This window comes from Poeciliopsis prolifica, unplaced genomic scaffold (assembly GCF_027474105.1).
Source record: "Poeciliopsis prolifica strain line A6 unplaced genomic scaffold, Auburn_PproV2 SCAFFOLD026, whole genome shotgun sequence".
Lineage (NCBI taxonomy): Eukaryota > Metazoa > Chordata > Actinopteri > Cyprinodontiformes > Poeciliidae > Poeciliopsis > Poeciliopsis prolifica.
In genome coordinates, this window is record NW_026562401.1 from 654,311 (window position 1) to 667,704 (window position 13,394).

Below are 13,394 nucleotides of genomic sequence, written 5' to 3' on the forward strand. Positions count from 1 at the left end.
GCCGCCGTCTAACGTGGGTTCTGACGTGGGCCAGCCCTGCTCAGCTGGCCGATGGCAGAGATGTTAAATGGGCTAACACAAAATGGAGGAGGCAGCAGACACAAGCTCAGCTGGTCCATTAGGAGCGTGTCTGTTTCCTGACACTGAGAATTGAGATGACGGAGTATTAAGACACCCGTAGGAGGCCGTGGGCATCGATGCATAAAGGTGTGCGCGTCTGTGTGTGCGTGGTGACCCAGGGAACAGACCTATGGAGTGGAGGTGGTGGTGAGGGTCCTGTTGGGGGAAGGGCAGAGTGGATTAGTAATAGAGTGCGGCACAGTTATTGGTCACTGGACACAAACAATGGGAGGGCTAAAGAGGATTTGGTCTGTTTGATTGCCCCCCCTCCTCCTGTCCTGGCGTGCCAGTGGGAAGTGTATGTTGTAGTGATCTGGGATGCACCATTTTGGGCGGCCCTGTACATCTGGAGGATCGGCCTTGTCTGCTACCCCCCACACTTCTTCATAGGACATTTCAAAGAGACAAAAGCATTATTCACCAGTTAGACAGTGGCGAGACACGATAATTGTCATATCAAAGTGAATCGATTGAACGGTGGAGGCCCTGTAACTGAAACATTGGGTAGTTGTGTAATATCTGGAGTGTATGTTAGCCTGCTGGGTGATTTAATCAGCAAGTTTCTAAAAATATCAAGTCTGACTCATTTTTATGAATCTGCAAAATGCATCAACCCTCTGCAGCTTATTAGTTCATAAAACTGTGATTCACTCAGAATCAATAAGACAAATTATTAGTGCTGTGGAATAGTATTTATTTGACTTCTTTACAGATATTTGGTTTGTGTTTTTGTGAAATTTTAAATCATATCAGATAAAAACAGTAAATGGAAAAAAAGCCTGTTTTTAATGGATTTCATTTATTGAGGGAAAACATTTAGCAAAATTATCCTGGTCACATGAGAAAAACATACTTTTCCTTGAATTATCTATGACTAAACATACATTTGGTAAAGCTGAGTTCAGTTTCATTGGTCACACGCCAGGTTTGATCACTTCCAGATCTGTTTAAAATTAAATTATCTAAATAGACTCTGACAATATAGTGTCCAAAATATCTCACCACAGTGAGAGCCATTATCTACAAATTAGGACACAAAAAGTGAAAGGAGACACATCTTATGCACTACAGTCCCCACTGGCACTTAGTTTCTATGTTTCACAATTCAGCATTTGAAAAGAGACAAAGAAATATTGTGATGATCCCAAGAGTAAGAAACTATTTTGTGGACTGAAGATAAAAAAGATATTTTGTGTTAGTTTTTATATTTGAGGTTTTGGAGAACTTGCTGTAACGGATAGAACAAAAAAATTTCTTAAGAAGACTGTTCCAGTGTCAATGTGTGACCTTAAGCTCAATCATACCTTATCTATGCAGCAGAGCAAGGATCTGAAGCCCACTAACAAGTCCAATGCTTAATGGGTGGCCTAGTCAAAGTCTGGATTTAAATTGGATTGATTGGATCTGTCTAAGGTCTGTGGCACTCTTAGTCCCTTTACCGGTGCCGATTTCAAAGAATATTGCGATTAAGAGAAAGTTGAAATCCTTTTAGAGCGATTGTGAAAGCCGAGTCTTCTCTTATTACAAATACTTGGTGCTGCAAATGCTGGCATTACCAGGTATGGGGAATTACTTTTATTTAGCTTTTTGTGTTGATAAATAAAATCATAGTGAAAAATTTACTTTTGAGGTTTACTCACATTATTTCTGTAACATTAAAATTAGATCGATCTGAAAAATCTAAATGTGACATTAAACCAAAAACAGAAGACATCTGCAATGGGTCAAAGACTTTTCTGTATATCATTGTTTTGTACAAATTTCATCTATATACTTTCAAATGCTTTGTTACTGTATGCAGAGTATTTGTTTCCCAGATCAGAATGGGTGTGTTGCGATAGAAAGAGCCAGTCAGGCCTACTGAAGATGAGCCAGGCGGCGCTAATAGGCAGATCTTGAGCAGAATACCTTCTTTGTGTTTGGGCGATTTAATGAGTCCGTGATAGGCCATCAGAACTCCATGTTGGCTCAGCTTCCAACAAGGAGGCCTATTGTGTGATGAGCTGATGGGTTGTGCATGTTGTCAGTGCTAGATTGTAAATTATGGGTCACAGTTTGCTTCATATTTGCTGAAAAAAGGAGTCTGTAATGAAATTTGAACAGTAGTGTAGATGACAGCAGACTAGAGTTTCTGGGTAAATATAATTTAATAGCAACATATGCCTTATGTAATGAATATATCTATACATAGCACCATCCATACACATAGGCACTCCTTGCAAGATGCGTATAAAGATTTAAAAATGAATTCATCTTCTGCTGCAAAATGAAATGAAACTGAAGTTTTTCCCACAGTTCTCATCTCTGAGCTTTGGTGATTGTGATGAACCGTTCTTGTGTTGGTGTCAAGATAAACTTGAGTTTTGTTTCACAGTTTCAGTTGTTATTGCTCCGACTGTTAATAGAACCTTAACAAAATCAATTTTCTTTTGGCCATTTTATGACAGAAATACTTTTTAGAATGGTGTGCTTCTGGTTTTATTAGTTAAACAAATAACATAATTGGGTGCTAATAAATATTTTGGAGTGGCCAAACTGGAAATCAGAACCAAAATAAATTGAAATTGGGTCTAAAACAGGGTTTTATTCACTTAAATTGAATTCTAGAGCATGCTTGAGAATGATCATTAATATTTAGATTCACAACTATTTAAGGACAAAGAAAAAATATTATGTGCCAGGATTTTTTTCCATTTTTTATTTTCTATTTCTGTTGAAGTAACAAATGTTTTCTTTTTTTAATTTTTGTTAAAATTTTGAGTCTCGGAAAAAAATGTTTACCGTAGAATATAACTTCTCAAAAACAGCTTAAAGTTAAATAGGTAATCTGCCTCTCTGAGAAAATACAGGCAGGGACAAATAAACGTATTGATTTAATTTACTTTATGAAACAAAGTATTAGCACAACCAAAATATAGTACATCATTTTTGTCCAACAGGATTAATTTAGAGTGGATAGCAGCAATGCTCATAGTAATTATTAATGGAACAATTTCATTGTTAAAAGCGTCTTCCTTTTACCTGCTGAAGCCCAACTTTGCGTTGAAGCAGCCAAGAATATGCCGCCAATGCAGCTTCCTTTTTGTGATTCTTTTGACAGTTTTGGAAACACCTCAGTAACAGTGGAAATATCACACTTTCGGTCTTCACTCAGCAACAACCTCCACGCTGAAGAGTGTTGTTCTCAGTGAAGCCCAGTTGTAGCTTTTAACCTGACTGACGTTTTGGTTACTGACCAGCATATCAGTCAGTAGCCAGTTTTGTTTTTGTTGCACCTCTATTCAGAACACTTGTGTAAGTTTTCCTCATGTAGCTATAATATCTTGTTTGTTGCACTTTAGTAATTACCACCAGCACAGTGTCACACACTGTGCTGCACTGTGACCTTTTTCAATCTCTGACTCCCCTCTGCTCTCCTTCCCAGTGGCTACCATGACAACAGAGGCAAGTGCTGTGAACGAGGCCGACACTGAGGGCAAGCAGAAGAGCAGCCACGCACCACCAGAAGCCGAATCTGTGCAACAGGAAACGACCGCAACTGAGCAGGAGGGGGAGCAGTCGAGCAAGAAGGCCCAGGAGCAGCCTGCTGAGCCTGGGCCTGCGGACGTAGCTGCATCCCCAGAGGAGGAGCAGCTCAAACCTCGGACCAGGACCTCTGCCGGCAAAGGCCTCTCACGCCTCTTCTCCTCCTTCCTTAAGCGGCGCTCTCAGTGCTCGGACGGTGAGGGCTTTGAGGCCGAGAGAGCCAGTGACGAAAAGGCAGACAAAGAGAAGGCTGACGACGCTGAGGAAGAGAATGTGGAAGAGGTGAAGAGTGAGGACAAGGAGTCCAAAATAGTAGAGGAAAAATCAGAAGTCAAAGAAGTTAAAAAGACGGAAGAAAAGAAAATAGAACAAAAAGAGGAGAAAAAGGTGGAAGAAAAGGTTGAGAAGAAAGGCAGTAAAAAGAAAAAGAAAGAAGCTAAGAAGAAAGCAGAGGAAAAGGATGAAGGCAAAGTGAAAAAGGACGAGACAAAAAAGGAGGAAGAAAAGTCCGGCAAGCCAGAGGGGCAAAAGGATGAAAAGATAAAGACAACTGTTGAAAAGGAGGAAGCAAAAGCAGAGAAAAAAGAAGAAAAAAAGCAGACCACTCAGATTAAAGAGAAGGGCACAGAAGCTGTAAAGAAAGAAGAAGGCAAGGTAGACAAGAAGGAAGCTAAGAAAAAAGAAAAGGAGGAAAAGCTGAAGAAAAAAGAAGAGGAAAAAGCCAAAAGAAAAGCAGAGGAAGAAGAGAGGGTAAGGAAGAGAGAAGAGGAGAAAGCTAAAAAGAGAGAAGAAGAAAAAGCCAGAGAGGCTGAAAAGTTGAAAAAGAAGGAAGAGGAAAAGGCTAAAAAAAAGGAAGAGGAAAAGGCTAAAGAGGAAAAGATAAAGAAGAAGGAGGAGGAAAAAGCAAAAGAAGAGAAAACAAAAAAGGAAGAAGAAAAATCTAAAGAGGAAAAGACAAAAAAGAAGGAGGACGAAAAAGCTAAAGAAGATCAGGAAAAAAAGAAAGAAGACGACAAACCAAAACAGGAGAAACAAGAGGAAACGTTGAAACACTTGGAGGAGACAGAGAAAGAGCAGGAAAAGACAGAAGAAAAGCAGCAGAAGGAAGAGGAAAAAGGAAAGAAAAGGGAGAAGGGAAAGAAAGGAAAGAAGGAAGACAAAGAGGAGAACAAGCCAAGTGAGGAGGAAGTGAAAGCGCCTATTGCGGCTCTAGAGCCAGAACTAAAACTTGAGTTGGACACAGAACAGGCTGGAGATCATCAGTCAGTAAGCAGCGCTGAGACACAGGTGAGACAAACCTGGGAGCCTGATTATCACTGAGCTCCTGTGACATAGTTACTGTTACTCTAACCTATACCAGAGACTCACATACATACTGTAAAACCCATGGAAAACACCAGCCTCACAGGAAGCATCAATGTTCCTTAAGACTTAAATGTGGTGCAGAACAATCAGGAGGAGGGCACTGGGTGGAAGCATCGGGGGGGTGGAAGCATCGGGGGGATTACTGGTGTCAAGTTATACCAAAGTTTTAAAAGTCCTGGCTCTGAAACTGCAGAAATTTTCACTCATCCAGCTTTAAATGAGATGGCAGATAGTGTGCTAGATCTCACTGGTCTGCATGGAGTAGCAAAGTCTCCCCCTCTCCCACCTGTTTCTATGCATTTCTGGTTTAGTTTTCAACCTTGAGACTCTTAAGCAGTCAGTAAAAAAAGGAACCAATAAAAGGCTTCTTTTGTGCCAGAACATTTACCAAATGTTAAAATGTTCTTGCCTGAAGCAGATTCAGGCTAGAATCTGATTCTTGTTATCCCTGAGTACATCTTTATCTTTTTTTTTTCTGTCAGAAATATATTGATTTGTTACGTTTTTAAGACCTTTTTAATAGCATGTTACTGGTAACTTGCCCACTCCCAAAGCACAATGTGTCATACAGACCCATGTTAAGTCATGTTAAATTAGCAGCTATTTAGATACCAGTAAACAACTTTATTCATCAACTGATGATTATGTTTATTATAAAAATCTGGTCTCTTGTTGGGAAATGTAATTATGAAGTAAATGTTTTCCATTCACATTGCACGTTTTGTAAAGCCTGATCAAATTTGACATGCTTTTTCTCATGTTTCATTTTAAACCAATCAGCCTGCTCCAGAGGAGCAAAAGGAAGAACTGGAGATAAAGAAAGAGCCCGAAGTAGAAGAAGGAATAAAGGAGGGCAGAGAAAAGAAGGAGGAGCCAACAGAACAGCAGGAGGTGACCAAGGCAGAAGACAAAAAAACAGAGAAGACAAAGAAGGAGAAACCTCCAAAACAAAAGAAGACAGAAAAGAAGGCAGAGGAGGATAAAAGCCTCAAACGTCCAAAAGCCATGCAGTGCAAAGTCACCTTACTGGATGACACTCTGTTTGAGTGTGAACTTGATGTAAGAAATACACCAATTTACACCTAGTTCACTAATGCTTACATAATGTTGTATGGTTATACAGACTGAAGAATCTCTGTTATGTCCACATCAATAGAAGCATGCTAAAGGTCAGGAGCTTTTAACTAAAGTGTGTGACCATGTCAACCTCCTGGAGAAGGATTACTTTGGCCTGGCGATCTGGGAAACCCCAACCAGCAAGGTGAGCAACATTTTTATTTGTTTAATAAAAAACAGAGGAAGACACTGCGCTGAGACTCACCAGGGCTTGTGGTTGGTTTTCTTCATTTACAGACATGGTTGGAACCCGTCAAAGAGATCCGGAAACAGGTGTCAGGCGGCGTCTATGAGTTTACATTCAATGTGAAGTTCTACCCTCCTGATCCAGCACAGCTTACAGAAGACCTCACCAGGTATATGCAAATGTACAACTTTAATGAACAAGTTCAAGTTGTACAACTTTAACTTTTCCGGTGAAGTTATACAACTTTAAGGAAAAGTAATCTTTCAGAAGTCGACCGGAGAGGGATGACATTAAAGGGATGGTTAATGACCTTTGAACTGAGGGTTTGTTGAAAGGTTATTAGCAATCTGATATCTTACCTGCAGTAGATAACTTTCGTAGCATTTTATTTTCGTATGAATCCAGATCAGTTGATAGAGATCCGGCTAACAGCTTGTTCGGGAGAAGTCAAGACCAAAGGGGATTTCTACCATCTTAAACAACTACAATCTGAAAACATCCTAATTGTCTATGCAAATGCTAATTTTAAGAACCTTTAAAGTGTCATTTGGTTGTCATGTTTTTTAATTTTTGTCTTTTGTTACAAAACTATCCTATTAACACACCATTGATGTCTGTGTAAATAATCATCCTATTTAAATGTGACAATAATTTGAAAGGTCTTAAAATTAGCTTTAGTTGCTGATGGTTTTTTTTTATTTTTTATTTTTTACATTGGTGCTGTTTAAATATATCAGTATTGATATATTAGCTGATGGCTTCAACTTCTGGGACTCATCTGATTTTTTTCTGAACAAAAGTGTCATGGGATATTTACTGGAAGAAAGATATTAGCTTTTAAACTCACCTCAAAAATGATGGACTGTCTCTGTCAGCTATTTTTTTTCTGTTTTCATTTTTCATTGCTGTTTGAAAACACTGTTATCCCATGTAAATATACATACTAACTCGTCTCTTTCTTTCTTTTGCAGATATTTTCTGTGTCTCCAGCTCAGGAAGGACATTATGCAAGGTGTTCTTCCTTGCTCCTTTGTCACCCTGTCCCTGCTGGGCTCCTACACGGCCCAGTCCGAGCTGGGAGAATATGACCCGGAAGTTCATGGGACAGACTATGTTAAAGATCTGAACCTGGCGCCCGGACAGAGCAAGGAGCTAGAGGAGAAAGTGATGGAGCTGCACCGCACTTACAGGTCATTAAAGGGCCATGGACAAAGATTTGAAGAAAAAAAAATTGTCAGCAGATCATTTTCATTGTGGTTATTAAGTATGCGTAAGCTTATTTTTGCTCAAATGAAAGGTGAACATTTTTAACCTTTGAATGAGTCTTCTTTAAAAATATTTGAAAATGTTTCTCTTTTTATGTGAAGGTCAATGAGTCCAGCCCAAGCAGATTTGCTGTTTCTGGAAAATGCCAAGAAACTTGCAATGTATGGAGTTGACCTGCACCAAGCCAAGGTGGGTAATTTTCCAAATTCAACATTTTAAAAAAAGTTTTTTCCAGTTTGTTGTTGTAATGCTTTGCAAATAAACTTATGACAGAGATTTTTTTCTGCTTTTCCTTTTTCCTGTTTAAGAATCTTGCTAATATTTTGCAGCAGCAGTAACGTTTTGCATCATTAAGATTTAATAACAAAATTGATGCCATAACCCTCTGAGATAAAAAGAAAGGATTATAATGTTTCAAACCCCATGACCTCAGACAACATTAATTAAGAAAGAAAGAGTGCCCCCTTCTGACTGTTTTCTGAAAATATGAAGAGATATGAAGAGCCATGATACTTATTGACATTTTTCTTCATGCGTGCAGGATCTCGATGGTGTTGACATCACACTGGGTGTTTGCTCCAGTGGTCTGATGGTTTACAAAGACAAGCTGAGGATTAATCGTTTCCCGTGGCCCAAAGTGCTTAAAATTTCTTACAAACGGAGCAGCTTCTTTATCAAAATCAGAGCGTCAGAGGTAAACCTCAGGCAATCATTTTGATTTTAAGTCTGTTCTCAACATTTTTACTAATTCTGAGTACCTTAATTTATTAGGCCCACTAAGGTTAACTGTATATTCTTAGTTTTCTCATCCATTTTTTCACCATTACACTTTTCACCATTACACTTAAACTATGGTTATCGTTTTGTTAAGCTAAAATGCTATTATTTTAATGACGTGATTGTATTTGTTGTATTAAAGTTGATGCTTAAATATCTACAAAGGCAAATACTTTTGAGATGCACACATAAATGTAAACTTTAGTTCAACTAAAACAATTTTTGTAATCGGTTGTTGGCAGTGTCTCTTGATTTTGACTTGTTTCTTCCCCTGCAGCAAGAGCAGTATGAGAGCACCATTGGCTTCAAGCTGCCCAACTACAAAGCCTCAAAGAAACTTTGGAAAGTTTGCGTTGAGCATCATACTTTCTTCAGGTAGAGAAAAGTTTCTCTTCACTGCTTTGTCCGGCAGCAAAGGATAATTCTCAGCTTCTCTGTATAGTCTAGATAGAAAATAGGCTACTGAGCCACAGTAATTTAAGACTCATGTTGATGAGTATTTAGGAAAAGCTATTCTCATCATCGAAGTCTAAACAGTAGCCCTTAACATTTGGTTGCATCTCAGTAAAATAATTGAAAAGTTAAACTCATTTATACGTTCATTACACTGAGAATGATACATTTCAAGAATTTATAACTATATTTCAGAGAATCTGGATGATAGCTGTTTCTCAGTAAATTTAGAATATCTTAAGACCAAGTTAAATCATCTGTAGTAGAGAAATGTAAGTTATGCTTTACACAGTCAAGGAAAACTGCTGACTTTATAGGTGTCAAATTGATAGTCACTGACAGTCTCCAGAAAGAGTGTAAACTACAAAGGTCATGGCTAAAATAAACATATTAAGGAATTTTATATATTAATGGAAAGTTTACACCTTTACAACTCATACAATTTAATGATATATTTTTGGTTCCGATTACTTTCAGAAAAAAATAAAAATGTGTCTTTTTCTCAGAGTTCCATCAGTGGAGCCTCCATCGTCCCGTCGTTTTCTTGTCTTGGGTTCCAAGTTCCGGTACAGCGGCCGTACTCAAGCCCAGACCCGGCAAGCGAGCTCCATGATCGACCGCCCAGCCCCTCGATTCACACGCTCTGCAAGCAAGAGGCTGTCACGTAACTTGGACGGAGGTAGGGTAAAGTGTGTGTCTGAAATAGTTTGTTTCTTGCTATAAGCTTAAAGGTTGATAAATAACATTCTGACTTGTTTTACATTTTCAGCTGGAGATGAGACTCTCCAGTTTCTCCAGCTACTCTCTGCATCATGCAGATCTGAGACTGATGATTGGTCATTGTTGATAACAACACACAAATACTGGCCTTCTATGGAATTTTCAGGTACCAGGATGCACATGAGGCGGACACATTGCTGATTTCGAGCTAATTGCTTTCAGCATCATCGCTTTTATCAACATGCCTTCACATTTTTATTTGGTTTTACCGCTTTAATATTTTAAAAATGCAGCTCTTCAACTTGGTAATCTACGACCAATTTTGGACTTTCGGTAACATGGCTGTTGTTTTTGATTGCTGTGCATGGTAAAAGGAACAAAAATATTCCGACATCTTGTTTCATTTCTTTGTAATTTCCAGTGTTGAAGTTGGGCTTCCTCCTTTTAAAGTGGAGAGCTTTATCTGACAAATGGCTTTCACCTCATACTACCTCCTAACTCAATAACTCACTCATCACTTCTGCAGCCGCATTCTTTAATCGAGGTTGTGCAAAGTAAAATAATAAGCCATTTTGCTCCTGTTCTAGAAGATGAGCTGCATTTTTCATCTTGCTGGCACTAACCTCATCTTTTTTGGACTTATAATAGTCCAGAGAGAAAAAAATGCTTGCACCTAACTAGGCTAAAAGCCTGCTTGAAGCACCATGAAGCATCCACAGCAGTGGTCATCCGTTCTGCAGAATCATTACTTCAATCACCGCACCATCTCTTCACAGCCAGAGGGGAGTCTGAGCAGACTTCCTCTCAGTCCAGGGAGGAAGAACAGTCTGAGACCTGGAAGGGCACTGAGACCGTAGATGGTGGCTCTCAAATGATCAGTGAACAGCAACAGCTGCACCTAAAGGAAGGCGAGTGGTCTGACCTTCTGTATCGTCAACCTTCTGTAGCCACTGTCGAGACTTTTGATTTTGTGGAACACCAAGGTACCTTCACCACAAATACCCATCCGCATTTCTATTGTTTGCTATTTTAATCACAATGTAGCTGTTTAAAGTGTTTATAAATGGGTTGTTATTACATTCCCTCAATATGATAAGCTGAAGTAAGCATGCTACTGTTTTGCACAAATTAAAAAGAACAATTAACTAATTGAAGCACATCATTATTATCTCTGGTGCCAGCCAAACCCAGCTTTGGATATTCCTCCTCTCCGGACTCTCTACATAAACCTGCACCATACCAGCAGGATGACTGGTTCCTATGCTTTGATCGGTTCTTATCTGAGTCTGAAGAAAATATTTTGTGTGAGTTGTTTGGGGGAATCATTACATTTTTCAAACTAATTTAATAAAACTTGTTAACAGCCTGCCGTATGTTCTAGATTAGTTAGGTCTTTGATTGATCTTTTTGCTCTTCTCAGCCTCTCGTAAAATCCAGTCCCAGATCAGTTTGGAGGAGTTTGCCACATCAGTGGTCAAACAAGAAGAGACTACTGAGCAAGTCATTGAGAGACTGCAGAAATCTGTGGTCTTGATAGATAGATTGACAGAGATCGAAGATCTGGAATGGAAACTAAGAAAAGTGAGGGACTTCGAGGAAAGACTCCAGGAAGCGGGTGAGGTGTCAGAGAGGATTCAGATGCTCATTGAAGAGCAATTGGGGCAAGAAGAGGTTGAAAGGTTAAGAGCAGAAGAGGGGGATTTGGATCATGTGGTTTTACAGAAATTTATGAAGATGATAGAGACAGATGAGGATGAAGTGGATGAACTTGAAGAACAAATTAAAGATGTGTTTTTAAAAGGCTTGGTGCCTGAAGAGGAAAACGAGCTGAATCAGTTAGATGGAAGTTTGAGAGCTAAGGTGCGAGAGATACGGAAGGAATGGCAGGAAGAAGGACAGCGAAAGTTTGACTCTTCAGATGTTTCTGGGGCCACTTCTGTTGTGATTGTGCAGGAGGTTGAGCGCAGGGACGGGAAGAGGGTGACGATTGTGGATGAGAGGGGGGAGTCAAATAGGATGTTAGAAAAACAGACCCAGAGAGAGATTACAGAGAGGCTTCATTTTGGAAATCCAGTTCAGGAGGAAAATGAGGATGAATGGTACCTGCTTTTTTACCGCCCTCCAGTTTACAGCCCATCAGGTACAGTATGATACTCCATGAGCCATTGTGACCTTCTACTAATCTTTCTAATGCTCTAACCAGTTTGCAAGAGATGGCCGTCATGTGGCAAATATTAATAATACATTGACCAACTACTACTATTGCTGTTTTTTCAATTGCATTTGTGCTCCTTTGCGGATTAGAAAGTTGCATGAGAAGTTTCTTGCAAGAACGTCACATGGACTTTTGCCGCTTTTGGCTTGCAGAACACATTGCCTCCTCTGTTCAATTTCGTTGCATCTTTACCCTCTTGATTATTCACTGCTGTAGATGAGAGCACATATTTAAGATCAGTGGCGAAGAGACAGGTAGGAGAAGAGGAGCAGCCACGAATCCTGCAACAACCAGCACTCATGAAAAGGGTGGATGACTGGTTTGTGTTGCTAGCGGCGCCTCCAAAAGAAACCAAATATGTAGAAGCAGGTACTGTTAAAACAGTGTATGTTGTTTTCTGCAAATGAACAATGCTCTTTTGCACTGTATTGCTGTTTGTTGATAAAACACTGAGACAATCTTCCACTGGTTCTATTTATCAGTAGCAATGAAGGAAGCCCAGATGGATGAAGGGCAGTTTGTCTCTTTGGTTGAAGTTTCAGAAGATTATAAGGTGGAAATTGAAGAGAGACAGATGATACAAGAAACTCAAAGAGAAACCTGGATAGAACCAGGTACTGCTAAAACAGTGTGTGCTGTTTTTGCTCTTCTGCCTTGTATTCTGCTTGCTTGCTGATAAAATATGTGCTTACGTCTGTGGATTGAAAAGGTCCTCTCCTGCTTCCATTTATCAGTAACAATAAAGGAAGCCCAGCTGGGTGAAGGGCAGTTTGTCCCTGTGGTTGAAGCTTCAGAAGATTACAAAGTAGTAGTTGAAGAGAGACAGATTACCCAAGAGGCTCCAGGACGTCTTAAAGAAATCCAGCCAGTGACTGAGAGGGATGATGACTGGTTTGTGTTGCTGGACGTTCCTTCTAGACAAACTACATATATAAAACCAGGTACTGACAGACATACTGTTTCCGATGCGGCCTTGCAGATTAATTGAATCAGTTCTTTCAGTCTCAACTTTTATCTTATTATAGCCAGGAAAGACTGAATTATGCTTTATTTTGGTTTTGTTGTTGAAGTGAGTCTATCAGGAGGTGTCTCCAAATCCCAGATTGAAGGTGTCCCAGCTGTTGATCAGGGAGACAAAAGACTTGAGATTTTTGCAGCGGACACTGAAATAAAACAAATTCCAAGGCAAGCAGAAGATGACTGGTTCATTCTGCTTGATCCAGATAGGGGAACAGCACTTCTACAGCCAGGTATTACTAATATACACTTAAATCCAAATCTGACCACTGATTTTTAAGTCTATTACTGGTCTCTGACACATTACTGTTTACTTTTGTTTTATCTATAGCATCTATGCCTGAATATGTTCAGATTCTTCCCAAAGAAAAGAAGGCAACTGTGACTATCTCAGAGGCAGTAGAGAAGACAAGGGAGGTTGTAGTTGTAGTTAAGGAGACTGTGACTCAGAAACATGATGAGAAACTTGCAGAGCAGATAATGTTGTATCCAGTGAGCCACCGAGATGATGATTGGTATCTGCTGCTTGACATACCTCCCAAAGTAGAGTCTTATATTCCTCCAGGTACCTTTGTCCTTCAAATATCTTTATTCAGAGAAAATTTCTACAATATTTTTAACAGGAGTCAAAAG

The 13,394-nt window shown here is 39.5% G+C and overlaps 1 protein-coding gene across 15 annotated transcripts in view; it reads left to right on the forward strand.

Annotated features, from left to right (window-relative positions):
• LOC129371571 (titin homolog) overlaps window positions 1-13,394 on the forward strand; it is a 38,116-nt gene that overhangs the window by 10,288 nt on the left and 14,434 nt on the right. For 14 of the 15 annotated variants that reach the window (XM_055048218.1, XM_055048217.1, XM_055048216.1 and 11 more), the window contains exons 2-19: window positions 3,545-4,932; window positions 5,791-6,069; window positions 6,167-6,271; window positions 6,364-6,482; window positions 7,285-7,503; window positions 7,681-7,768; window positions 8,121-8,273; window positions 8,634-8,731; window positions 9,316-9,488; window positions 9,579-9,695; window positions 10,306-10,512; window positions 10,711-10,833; window positions 10,950-11,669; window positions 11,961-12,113; window positions 12,227-12,358; window positions 12,479-12,685; window positions 12,815-12,994; window positions 13,093-13,326. In XM_055048218.1, the coding sequence (XP_054904193.1) occupies window positions 3,553-4,932; window positions 5,791-6,069; window positions 6,167-6,271; window positions 6,364-6,482; window positions 7,285-7,503; window positions 7,681-7,768; window positions 8,121-8,273; window positions 8,634-8,731; window positions 9,316-9,488; window positions 9,579-9,695; window positions 10,306-10,512; window positions 10,711-10,833; window positions 10,950-11,669; window positions 11,961-12,113; window positions 12,227-12,358; window positions 12,479-12,685; window positions 12,815-12,994; window positions 13,093-13,326 (4,687 nt within the window). In that variant the 5' untranslated portion in view covers window positions 3,545-3,552. The remainder of the gene's footprint in view (window positions 1-3,544; window positions 4,933-5,790; window positions 6,070-6,166; window positions 6,272-6,363; window positions 6,483-7,284; window positions 7,504-7,680; window positions 7,769-8,120; window positions 8,274-8,633; window positions 8,732-9,315; window positions 9,489-9,578; window positions 9,696-10,305; window positions 10,513-10,710; window positions 10,834-10,949; window positions 11,670-11,960; window positions 12,114-12,226; window positions 12,359-12,478; window positions 12,686-12,814; window positions 12,995-13,092; window positions 13,327-13,394) is intronic. The other variant, XM_055048215.1, reaches the window with a different exon arrangement.